This window comes from Equus caballus, chromosome 7 (assembly GCF_041296265.1).
Source record: "Equus caballus isolate H_3958 breed thoroughbred chromosome 7, TB-T2T, whole genome shotgun sequence".
NCBI lineage: Eukaryota > Metazoa > Chordata > Mammalia > Perissodactyla > Equidae > Equus > Equus caballus.
The window spans coordinates 46,165,206-46,178,142 of NC_091690.1; the positions used below are offsets into that span (position 1 = coordinate 46,165,206).

General features: G+C 55.8%; 1 protein-coding gene across 1 annotated transcript in view; it reads right to left on the reverse strand.

The window, feature by feature from the left end:
• Positions 1-12,429, reverse strand: part of LOC102149984 (adhesion G protein-coupled receptor E2) — a 30,945-nt gene extending 18,516 nt beyond the window's left edge. The window contains 16 exon segments of the mRNA XM_070274996.1: positions 716-951; positions 1,235-1,432; positions 2,506-2,685; positions 3,246-3,469; positions 3,620-3,727; positions 3,810-3,987; positions 5,488-5,565; positions 5,706-5,725; positions 5,728-5,751; positions 5,837-5,983; positions 6,444-6,590; positions 7,152-7,283; positions 8,939-9,094; positions 11,609-11,736; positions 12,035-12,088; positions 12,185-12,429. Of these exon segments, the coding sequence (XP_070131097.1) occupies positions 716-951; positions 1,235-1,432; positions 2,506-2,685; positions 3,246-3,469; positions 3,620-3,727; positions 3,810-3,987; positions 5,488-5,565; positions 5,706-5,725; positions 5,728-5,751; positions 5,837-5,983; positions 6,444-6,590; positions 7,152-7,283; positions 8,939-9,094; positions 11,609-11,736; positions 12,035-12,088; positions 12,185-12,429 (2,255 nt within the window).
• Positions 12,430-12,937: the final 508 nt, after the last annotated feature.

Genomic DNA, 12,937 nt, shown 5'->3' on the forward strand with positions numbered 1-12,937 from the left:
GAAAGTGTTCTAAAATCGGATTGTGGCAAAGGCTGCACAACTCAATGGTTAGTCTAAAAGCCACTGATCTGGACACTTTAAAGGGGTAAATTTTAGGGATGTGAAATATATTTTAATAAAAATGTAAAAACAATAAACCTAGTATGAAAAGCTGAAAATAAAAGACTGCAAGCTCTGGAGCGTGGCTGTCTGGATTGGAATCCCAGCTCTGCTACGTGCCAGCAGTGCACCTATGGGCATTCACCTAAACTATGTGTGCCTCAGTTTACTCATCTGCAAAATGGGGCAAGTGACAGTGCACATCTACCTCATACTATTGGTGTGAGGACTGATTAAGATAACACAGACAAAAATGGTTAGAAAAGTGCCTGGCCAAAAATAAGCACCTTGTAAATCTTAACTATGATACAATCTATTATTTTGATTATTTAAATAAGGTCTACTTTTCCAAATGAAAAATTGGAATATCCTTTGGATTTCAATAAGGAAGCAGATTAGATTTTTTTAATTTTGATTTCATCTTTGTAATTTCAAGGACAGAGATTGAAAGACATTCTCCTTAACTGTTACTATCTTCCTCCAGAAAACATCCTAGGGATTATTACTTAGTGTCTCTCTCCATATTATGGTCTTGGATAATCAAAATACTATGCTGGTTCTATGGTGGCCGTGGTTGTGCTGGAGAAGATGAGGACAAATGGGAAAGTGCATTTACCGGGTTGATGTTCCATAGAGACGAGGCCTGGATGCTGCAGAAATGACCACGATCACGGCCAGGACCCCGTAGCCCACAGGGAACATGAGCTTCTTCATGAACCTGCTCACACTGGAGTAGTTGACCACCGTCAGGTTGCGCGCAGTGAGGAAGAGGTGCAGGCCCTCCAGCAGCATCCAGGTGAAGGAGGCCAGGTAGAGATAGTGTAAGGCGCCCGCGATGATGGCGCACAGCACCTGGAGGAGGAGTGACGCAGCACCAGGAGGGAGGGTGGGGGTGGAGTGTGGCCCCAGGACCTCTCCCGTGCCTTGCCATTGGGGAGAAGTCTGATGCGTATGAAGGAGCGGTCAGAGAGGGTTTGTTGTCTAGTTGCATCAGTCAATGTGACATTGGTCACTCACCCCCTGACCTTCCCTGGGACCCAAGATCATTACATTAACGTATCCAGAGCAGCATGGCGTCATGGACTCAGCACCCCCTTGGGGCAGGCTGGAGGGTCCACTGGGACAGGGTCAGTACCGTGATCTCCGTTCGGTCAATGGCCGTGAGGAAGAGGAGGTGGGCCAGGAAGAGGCAGAGTGAGAGCTGCAGGTGGAGCGAGGTGCTGGTGTTCTGGATGGCTCTGCACAGCAGGAAGGTGAGGGCCGCCAGGAGGAGGCACAGCAGAGAGAGGCTCAGCCCCACGTGGGTGATCACATCCAGCATGGGATCCTCCTCCTGGGACCCAGCAAAGAGGAGACCATAGTCACTCCTTCCTGCTCTGGGGTAATGGCCCTTCCACCATTTTTTTTTTTTTATTTTTAGGCATAGAAAAATTAGGAATGGAGGAGCCAGGTAAACTTGTGATGTTTGACTAAGTACCTACAGGTTCAGAACGTTAGGACACTATGTGATTGTGAACTGACTGATTCAGAGCCTGGACGAAGCCCTGCCTCTCACAGGGGCTTATTTTCCTTTAGAGGTCACCTGAGTGAGTCTCTGGTTTTGGTGACCTAGAGGAAGTAACCAGCTCACCTGCACAGGGGAGGAGGCCAACACGGCCCCTGACCCACCTGTTCTCAACGGCTCCCCTGGTGCCCTCTGCCCTCTTCCAAGTCATCCTTTCTGCAGCCCCTGAGCACTGCTGCACCAGAGACCCCTGAGGTGAGCAGAGGTCTAATTTGGCGACCATATCCCTGCCCCCGGGTGGACACACCCCTGCTTCCAGGGTACTAGTCAAAAGCCAATCCAAGTGCGGCTGTGAAGGCATATGGCAGATGGAGGTCCCACATCAGGTCCTACATCAACTGACTTGAAGAGAAGGAGTTTATCCTGGGTGGGCCTGGTCTAACCAGGTGAGCCATTGAAAGATTCAGGGTCTTCCTGGAGCAAAACACTCAAAGTTCGAGCGAGTTTTCATGTGAGGGAGCATCAGCTGCTGGCCTCCAGATAGGAACGCTGACACCTTGTGAGAAACCCCAGCAGACAACCACATCAGAAGGGATGCAGGCGGCCCCCAGGTGCTGAGCATGGTCCCCCGCTGCCAGGTAGCAAAAAAGTGGGACCTCAGTCCTACAACTGCAAGTAATTGAAGTCCCCCAACAACAGGCAGAGCAGAGGAGAACCCCAGGCCTCAGAGGAGAGGCTTGTAAGACCTGTAAGATGCCGACAGACAGCCCAGCTGCACCACGCAGGACTGCTGACCTGCAGAGACTGGGGGTGACACATCTGTGGGTCTTTAAGCTGCTGCATCTGTGGGAGTTTGTTGTAGTGTGACAGACATTGAACACAGCCCCTCTCAGGGTCCTCACCTCCACATCCTCGGGGTTCACCAGGATAGCAATGCTGCCTGGCAAGAAGCCCAGGCAGGTGGTGTTGCCGTTCCAGCTGCCCAGCGTCCGGCACCCTGTGGTGGCCCAGTGCCCGCCCCCGTCATCAGCTCCCTTCCAGAAGGCACAGATCAGCTCCTGCCGTGTCCCGGGCTTCTCTGGCTGTGGGCAGGTGGGGTTGACCAGAGAGGTTAGCCTGGAACCTCCCTTGGGTCCTGAGCGCGGGCTGAGGCTGAGGATGCTGTTCATTTGCAGCTGCCTGCTGAGCACCTGCTGCGTGTGCCAGGTGGGGGCGCAGCAGTGACCAGGGCAGACCCACGTCCCTGCCCTGGGGGGCTGACACGCTCGGGGAGACAGAGGGTAAATAATAGACCTGATAAGTAAGTAAACTAGACAGTGTGTTGGAAGGTGTCAGGCGCTATTTAAAAACATAAAAGGAAAGACACAGCGGAGGGGAAGGGGAGCTGTGGCTCCAGGTTGTAATTTTCAATCAGGAGGTCCGGGGAGGCCTAAAAGAGAAGGGGACATTTGAACACACTGGAAACAGGGAAAGGGCTGAGTCACGGGAGGGAAAGGTGTCCCAGGCAGAGGGCACAGCAAGTGCAAAGGCCCTGAGGTTTGAGGAAGGAGCAGAGTGGGCGCAGGTGGGCTGCAGAGGGACCACTGTGACCCTGGCCACCGGGTGAGCAGTGGGGCTGACCCCTCCCCACCCCAGGACTCACAGGGTGGGAGAAGGCGAAGGTGACCTTGGGGTCGAGTTTCGTCGTGTTCGTGTTGCTCAGAAAGACCGAGTTGACGGTCGAAAGGAGACTCAACTGGATGCCATAGAGGGGGCTTTCGTGGGTCTCCTCCAGCTCGGCTTGCCTCTCGGGGTCCAGCTCCAGGGAGGCGTTGGCCAGCAGTTTCTGCATGTTGGGGTTGGAGAGGATGCCTGCCACGGTGGGGCCTGCGGACAGACACACCGGCCCGTCTGCCCTCCCTCCTCCCTGAGATGCCTCATCCAGGCTGGCCATTCCTGGGGGCCCGTCTGACCCTCACCCCTGGCCACATCCCAGCCCCCTCCCTCTCCACGGGTGCCCCCCGCACCCTGCCTTACCCGACCCCGCAGCCACGGCCGCCACGGCCCAGTCCAGGAGCATCCGTGCGTGGCTCTGGCCCAGGGTGACGTTCCCGTGCCCCTGCTCCTGGATCACCAGGGACAGCTCTGAGGGGAGAGGGGCAGTGACTGGGGGTCCGGGGCAGGACGCGTGTAGGGCTGGGGCAGGCAGGGCAGGACGAGGCCTCACCTGTGCCTGCAGGAGACTGGTAGGTGAAGGAGCCTCCAGGCACGGCCTTGGCGAGGGTCCTCAGGACTTCTTCCAGGCCCGAGAGCAGGTGGGTGACCGTGTGGTGCCGGTCAGGCAGGGCCAGGGTCTCCAGGTCCCCGGGGGCTTTCAGCAGCTCGTCCACTGACTGGATGAGGTCCTGGGGGTGGTGGGTGACAGCCCCTGGGTCATCGCACCACAGGGGCCCCCTGAATGACCCTGCTCTCCCCCACCAGTGTCAAATAAAAATGGCAAGGAATAGGATATATTGGAGTATATGAGGAAGCCATTTGGTGTAAACCTAATTCGGCCTGAACTTGTCTTTCCAAAAGGGCCTGACTGAGGCCGTTGAGCATGCATTGTATATCTGCTTTAGAGATTCCCTATGGCAAGAGCAAAGGCCCTTGAGATAAAGGTGCAACTTCCCTCCCCCTCCCAACTTTGGCATCTCCTTAAAGATTAAGCATCTTTCTTTAGGCTGGGAACAGATTGCAGCGCTCATCTGTGACCCCGCCCAGCCCGAGGCAACACACCTGCCACCCTGCGGGGTTCACTAAGACAGCAGACCTATCTGCCATTTCCATCAAGAGCTGTGCTGACAGGGCAGCCTAGTGACTACTGTAAAAGGGACACTTCAATCATATGTGAAACACACTCTTTGAGGGTATAAAACCACCCTATGTACCCCCACTTCTTTGGAGTGCTCCGTTCCTTTGTGGAAAGACTCTCCCGGGTTATAATCCTAAGATTTAAGCTCAGAATAAACTCACCCAAATTTTCATTTATAGATTGGTTATGGATTATTTTCGTCGACACCAGGGACACAGGAGGACCACCTGGGGCCTGGGGAACACACGCGGGCATCATCAAGACCCCGCAGGAGCCAGAAGACCAGTGAGGAGGCAGCCTGTGTCCTGTGCGTGTGTCACAGCCACGGCGCTCGAAGTCCCTCAGGACGGGCCTCCTGCCCCTCCGCCCAGAACAGTCGCCACGAGCCACGTGGCCGTCGGGCACTGGAAATGTGGCTGCTCCAAATGGAGCCAAGCTTGAATGTGAAATACGCAGCAAAATTGCAAACAATTAGTTTGAAAGAACGTGGAATATCTCAGTGACATTTTTATGATTCTGGGTTAAAATGGTAATATTTTGGATCTATTGGGTTAAAGGCCATTTTCTCAGTAATTTCCCTTGTTTACTTGTACTTTTTGTTAACATAGCTACCAGGAAATTTAAAATGACATACGGGCTCCCGCTTTTCTACCTGATAAGCGTGCTCCACACCGCGCCCCGGGCGCCAGCTGCTGTTCTTGGAGCCTCTTCTCTTAGTTCCTTTATGAAGTGAGGAGACGGGCGGAGTCACTTGCCTGAAGTCACACGGCAGGGAGGGGCAGAGGGTGGGACGGGGGATTTGAACCCTTGTGGCCCAGCTCTAGAGAGAAAATCCTTAACTGCTCCCTTCTCCCCCTCGAGTGCACGCGTGCTTTTCAGGCTGTGTGGGCACGTCCGCGCTTGAGTAACTGGTGTAGACATGGCGTGTATGTGGCCCACATGGACATGAGTCTCCCTGAGCAGAGGCCCTGCTGGGGCTGTCTCCACTCACACGGAAGCATCCCCCAGACACCGCAGGGGACAGTCCTGGGCCTCTGGGTCCTGTCCCTACCCAGACGGTGTCCTGGGCCGAGGCTGGCTTGAAGTGTCTGCGCAGATCCTGGACTCCTTCAAAGAAGCCAGAGAGACTCTGGGGGAAGGGGAGAAGTAGAGGTCAGGGAACCTCGAGGGTGGGCGGGGAGCTTGGGGAAAAGGGGCAGACAGGGCAGGCTACACTGGGGGGGGGGAGGGGGGGGATTCCTCCTCCCGGTCCCTGCTGGAGCCACTCACCTGGCTCTGGATTCCAGGGACGGAGCCCAGGTGGGGAAGGTCACCTCTACAGGGGACAGACAGGGGTTCATTAGGGGTGACAGGGTCAGTGCTTGTTGGGGTGGAGTCTGGGGTCGTGTCAGATCAGGTACCTTCGCACACGGTGGTGCGTTGGTTGTCCCGGAGCCCCAGTAGGGGTGTCCACCCTGGGCGGCAGCGGCACCTGTATGAGCCCGCGGTGTTGACACAGACAGTGGAGTTGTGAAATGAGTTCTGCCCAGAGCTGTATTCATTGACATCTGGGGACAGGAAGATGGGGTCAGACCAGGCCACAGCCTGGAGGAGGCCCCTCTCCCCTCCACGCCCCGCCCCCTTCTCCGTATTTGTGTCCCCTTGCCCCCTAGGCTGGAGGCGATGACACCTGGTGACAGCACACCCCGAGTGGTGACCCCAGGTCATGGGGAGTGCAAATGTGACACAGCAGGTGAGCCAGACGGAAGTGCAGGTTGTGAAATAATGGGAACCTTCACCCCAGTTAGTAATCAGCTGCTGTCTGGGGTCCCGGGAGTCTTCCCCATGGTACCCCAGCTCCTTCCCCAGGACCCCCAGATGTTTTCCCATTTGGTCTCTAAAGGCTTAGTGCCTGGCCCAGCAGCCGCCCCCAGCCTTCATGCTGCTGGGTCCGCGTGGGAGCCATCGAGTATGTGAGCAGGTGTTCTGGGTAGGGGTCCCCAGGAGGGCAGCAGCCGAGCTCTGGACCTGCACAGACGGTGCTGTCTGGGCCTTTGGGGGACCCAGGAACCGGCTTCCAGCCAGGGCGGCAGCAGCACTTGTAGCTGCCCAAGACACTGAGGCAGTGGGTGGAGCTGTGGCAGGGATTGTGCCCCGAGGCACATTCGTTCACATCTGAGGACAAAGCCAGAGGGTCAGGCCCTGCCCTCCACTCACTGCACACCCCTCACTGCCTGGCACTAGGACCCCACCATTATTGCATGCGCCACCACCTGGTGAACTTCGCCTTCACCCTCAAAGCACCTTATGGTGGCCTCCCTGCAACGTGGCCTTGCAGGGACCACAGACCCCACTTTACAGGCAGGGGACCAGGAGGGAAACTGAGTCATGGGGGCTGGACTTTTTGACCAAGTACTCTTGCTGGCTCCTTCCTGGGCCCTGGTCCAGGTTCCCTTTCTGGAAAGTGGAAGTGACAGCTTCCTCTGCTCCCATGTGACAGACGAGGAAGGGGCAAAGTCTGGGGGTGCTCTCAGGGGCAGGGGGGATCCATAGGGGACCCAGGCTCAGAGGCCCGGCCACCTCCCTGCTCTGTGGGGGACTTTCAGGGAGGCGGGGCCCTGGGCAGGCTCAGCGGGTGTCTTCATAGGGCCTGAGGATCGGCTCCTCCTCGGGCTGCAGGACCCGCCTCGGCTCCTTCCCAGTCCATCCAGCCTCGGTGTCTCCCCGGGGCTCTACCTGTGCACAGATTCGGGTCCTTTGGGTTGAGCTCCAAGCCGGGCGGGCACGTGCAGGTGTAGCTGCCCAGGGTGTTGATGCAGACACTGCGGCCTTTACAGATTCTGGGTTTCTGCTGACATTCGTCCACGTCTGCAAGGGGAAGGAGAGATGACGCGGCCTGTAGCCATGGGCAGCCCTCAGGCTGGGAGGCAGCCACGTTTCCTGGCAGAGAAGCATCTGGAAGGCCCCACTGTCTGTTCCCGGGTGAGTGGGCGCCCTTTTTCATTCACGTGGAGGCCTGAGGATGGATGTGGTGGCCTGGATGCGCTGATGTCCAGAAGTGGCTGGAGGCAGCCTGAGTCCTCCCTGTCCCCAGCTCTGACTCCCTCAGCCTCCGTGGGCAGCTCCCAGCTGGGTTGGGGACAGCAAGGCCACCTGTGTCTGAGGATGTGGTCAATGGCCAGGTGGGCTTCCCTGGGATCGAGAGCAGTGAAATGCTGCATTCCCCGAGCAGCACCATCCTGGACCCAGTGATGGCCTTTGCTCAGGGTGGGTGCTTCTGGCTGAGCTCTCCTTGGAATCCCCGTGAGCCTGGCAGGACTGTACTCTCCCATCCACACTCACTCTGAGACTCCAGCTCCGTGGAAATGGACCACGAGCCACCCCTGAGCCAGGACCCTCCAGAAGGAGGCGTTCGGCAGCAGAAGGGAGAGTGAAGATGGTGCTGGACAGTCCAGGGCGACCCAGACAGCGGGCGCCAGGCTGGGTGGACAGTGGGGCTGACAGACGTCTGGCCAGGTAGGCTTGGGGCTGTGAAAGTGCCTTTTCCTGATTCCCATGAAGACATCCTCTGGACTGACAGAAGTGGCGAGATTCACATTGGATCAAGGCCAGCAGTGGGTGAGGGCTGGTGGCTGGAAGGGGAGCAAGTGCTGATGGGAGAGGGGTGGCAGAGGTTTCTGTCTTCTCAGCCCTCAGCCTCCCTCCAGGGACACAGACCTGTGGACCCGTGGAGTGGAGCTCAGCCTCCATCTTCTGTGCCCAAGTGGTCCAGGTCAACATGGGGCCAGTCTTGACCCCCTTGGGAGAGGGTCAACCTGGGGTGATGGTCCATGATGACGGCCACTCTTGCCATTTGGTCCAGACAGGAGCTCTTCTGTTCACCCGATTCTCTGGGTTTGTGTGGGGGGTTTCCATGTCATGCTGTCCACCTCTGACCCTGCTTCCCCCGGGTTCCGGTCATCCGTGTTGCCCACAGGCCATGAGCTGAAATTACTGGGGAGGGTCCGGGCAGCGCCTTGTCCAGAGAATTTGATGGAGGCCGAGCCGCCGGGTCAGGTGGCAGGAGGCGTCTTCACCAGGTGGGGATGTTGGCCAGGGACAGAGCCAGCTGGGGAATGTGAACCTGCCCTTGAATCTCCCCTCTCTCGGGTTTCTGGACGGGGCGCCTGGGTACATCATGGCCTGGGGGATCTGAGGGGGCTCCAGGTGTGGCCGAGCCCCTGTGGGCTTCTGGCAGTGACTGAAGAGGATGCATATTGTGCTGGTACCAAGACACTGTGAGCCCGTGAGGTCTCTTGATGCCAACCCTCTCTTTTGTTTCATGAAAATAAGATGCCATGTCATCAAGGACGATGTTCCAAAATTCCAGAAGTGTCCCTCTGTGGAAGTTTCTGAGCCTTGAGGTCCAAAGAGGGCAAGTGACTAGGTTGGTGCCAGGATGGCCCTCTGCTACCTGGAGAAAGTGGTGCAAAAGACCCCAAACCTCATAGACGAGGGGATGGCAGACGCGGGGTGGTTCTTACCTTGACACGTGTTCTCACTCTCGTTTCTGAATGTTGTTGCCCCAGAAACAAGCCCATATCCTGGGCTACATGTGCAGTAGTAGCTCCCATGCACATTCTGGCAATCTGCAAAATTTCCACACGACACCCCAAAGGGTGGTCCACACTCATTGACGTCTCGAACACAACAGCGGAGAGGGTTACCTCTCAAACGGGAGAGTTCCTAGAGAGCAGAGACGCTGGCCCCAGGCTCACCCTGCCACAGGGACAGCACAGAACTCAGCTCCTGGGTGGCACCGCTGGGACACAGCTGGGCTGGAGCCATCTGCTCCAGAAATTCTGCTAATTGTCTGCTGATCTCCACTCTCTGGCTGGGCCTGAGGGCACCTAGATTCAGAAACTCTGCTGTCCCATGATGGGGGCTGGAAGGAGGTGTGCACCCCTCTCCACAGCTGGAGGGGTAGACGGAGGCACTGACTCAGCTCTGGACCCTCCCCTGGGTGCTCTGGGCACCACAGGGGACCCTGCAGTGCACTCCAGTCAGGGTGCCAGTGGCATTGAAGGCCACTCTCGATGCCGAGGAAGGGGAGGGAGCCATAGTGGGGGCTGTCCAGGGCCACGCTCATCATTCACACCTGGGGATAAAGCCAGGTGGTCAGGAGCCTGCCCAGCGCTGGCTTCCATTGCCCTTTACTCACAGTGGCCCAAGTGCACCCACACTCCCCATCAGGCACTCCCCCAGCTCCCCAGATCAGGCCTTTCCCAGATGCCCCAGGATGTCTCCAGGGGAGTCTTTCCATCTCCACCCCTGAGGGAAGTCTCCCCTTATCAGAGCCTGTGGTGGATGTGAAATGAGGAAGCAGCACAAGCTTCTCACGGCTGAGTCATCAGGGTGTCTTCTGGCATCTTCTCTCTCCTTGTTCTCTCATCATGAGAGGAAAGATGCCCATGAGCCACATCCCCTTTGAGCAGCTCAGGACCCACAGAGCAGGGGCTGCACAGCGTAACTGAAAACAGCATCAGCTTAGTAAGAACCGCAGACGCAAAAACGAATCAACATGCAGGGCAGGAATGCAGCCCATGTGCATCCAAGGAGGGGACCAGAGACTTCAACACCTGAGAGGACTCACAGCGTCATGTTGAGTGAGGCAGACGGCTGGTCTCCCTCAGATCGGAGCTCTCTTCTCTGCACCTGCATACTTCCCTTCTAAGGCCCAGACCCAGGCTGTGGGTGTCAGCACCAGGACAGGACAAGACGCAGGAGGGATGCATGCCTGAGGGATTCGTGTTCAGCCCCCACCTGGCAATAGGGCTTCCCTCCTCTGTTCTATGATGGCGGCAATGGCTGGACATTGTTCCCAAAGTTGACTGGAGAGAGTGAAGCCAAGTGTGGGACCGTTGAGAATGAGGTGCAAGGGATGGCGGGGAGACACGAGGATGGGACCTCTCCACCTGACAGGCGCCCTCCCAGAGAGGAGCTGGGATCCAGCTGCATAAGCAGCAGGGTCTCCTGTCCATGGTCACCTGTCTAGAAATCTCCGTGAGACACACACGCACACACAGAGGAGCCTTTAGGAACACCACCAGGGTCGTAGATGGCTGGGCCATTGTCACAAGACCGTCGGCTTTGTCCACCTGACAAAATTGACTTTCCCCCAAATATTAAATAACACATGAATACTAGGAAAACAAGAAAATTATACATAATCCACTCCACAGACTACTGAAACTTTTAAGGGAATTTTCTCTCATTTTTTCAAATCTATAAGGAGTGTTTTTCCCTTCATTATCAATAAATACGCATCCAAGACCATTTTGAGTCAATGAGGAGTATTTCCTAGTGTAAAAACAGTATAATTTTCTTCTTTTCCCATTTTTAAAACTCGTGGTAAAATGCACAAGATAAAATTTACCATCTGAACTATTTTTAAATACAACAATGTCCTTTTATGACCCTGTATTGTTGAAGAAGGAAAATTGCTTCGTTTTACACCTGGAATTCGATTCGACCACATGATTAGTTGTAGGATGTGGGAAAGTCACTCGATCTCTTTCCACCAAATTTGATCATTTAAACCACAAGCCGAGCTCTGCCTGCCTCACGGGGCTGCTGTGAGCAGGAGGTGAGAGACCGTGGTTGTGAGCTGGGTTCCTGGCGAGCTCTGGCTGGTAGCAGGGCCTGAGCTCCCCGGCCCGGGCTGTGTCTTTCCTCCTGCTGCTTCCATTATTTCTCCCGTTTCTTTGTGTTATTAGAATAATGACAATAATAACATCAGTAGCAATGATGATAGCTGCCATTTGTGGACAATTCGCTGTGTACTAGTCTTTCCCTGTTCTTCCCACAGAGAAATGTTAAATCTCACACCATCCACCTGGGGCAGGTGCAGTGGTTATCCCCAACTCACAGACAGGCAAACTGAGAGCAGACTAATTTCCCGAATGTCGGAGAGCCAGTCAGGGGCAGAGCAGCACTCGGAGCCCTTGGAGCCCAGCTGCCCTGTGTGAGCTCGCGACACTCTCCCTACTGACTGTGAAAGCAGGTGCCCACGTCCCTCACACTTCCCCTGCCTGTCTCCTCTCTCATCCCTGACAAAGTGCTTCTGCGCTGCTCTCAGGGCTGAGGACTCTGGATGCCCCACAGTCTCCCCCACTGTCCCCACGTGACCCTACCACCCCAAGACCCTACTGTACCATCACAACTGTCCGTGGGGTTGGTGATGATCTCCCCAGACCAGGAGCTGAATCCCAGATGACAGCGACAGGCGGTGGCATTGATACATGTGGAGTTCCGAGGGCACCGGGAGCACAGCCTGGAAGGGCTATGGGACAAGGACCATGGTCAGAAAGTCCATGGAATGGAGGAAGTCAGCTGTCAGCAGGAGGGTACAAGAGTAGAGGACAGGAGGGCAGAGAGGGATGACCCCCATCAAGGAGGAAGAGCTCAGAAAAATCTGGACATTTAGGGGGTAAGAAGCAGATTCTCCTGTCCCCAGAGGGCCAACTCTGAGCCTCGCTTGCAGAATAAGGCTCCTTTCCCTATCTTGTTGGTGACAGAACCCAGACCCCAGCATGGACGCCCCAGCTTATGTCAAAATGGGGCTGGCCGAGCAGACTCACCTCCAGGACTCAGGGCTACAGCTCCCAATGGCAACAACAGCAGCACTGAGAGTCCTGGGGCAGAAAAAACACAGAAATGACAAAGAGAGGAGAGTTAAGCTCCAATTTTAATCTCTGTCCCGTGGAGGTGGCTCTGGCCCTGCAGCACACGGCTTTCCAGCAGCATCCCCAAGGCTCCTGTCCTTCACTGGAATCGAGGACTCAGCCTCTCCCTCCATCCCCCAGGACTGCCCGAGGACTCGGTCACTGACAGCCACATCCACAGCGATATCAGCAGGGCACGGAGCCCTGGAATCAGGAGGGGGAGGTGACGACAGGTGAGGAGTGGGAACTAAGGAAGCTGCAGGTAGAGCGACTCTCTCCTGGTGAGTGGACTCTCCAGGGACAGCAGCCATGGCTTCCTGGTTCCTCCAGTGAGCTCCTGGCGTCCTCTAGTGCACTGAGGGCACCGCCTTCCCCCTTAGCCCCCAGGCCAGTCCTGAGAAATGAGTCACTGAGCAGGCGCTGTGGGGTGAAAGCCGCTATGGGCGCTAAGGAATTAAAGCTCATTTACAGACAACAACCAGTCTGCCTCACAGGGTCTGTCATCACATCCACGTGAGCTGAAACTCTATTCAGATCTGTTAAAATCTCTGTTAAGTCCCCACCTGCGCCCTACGAATAAGCTTCATTGACTTTCTCCTTTGAGACTAAATATGATGGAGCTACCTATCTTTCTTATAACTTCTTCCCTGCTCTCCCTTACAGAAATAGTGGGAAAATGAGCCAGAAATTGAGCACAGAAGAGAGAACATTCTCAAACTGGACAGACAGTTCCCAGGTAGCTTTAGTCTTCTCTCACCATTGTTATGATCCTTCCTACCTGGCAGCACCCTGAGATGTCTGTGCCTTTATGGGATTTTT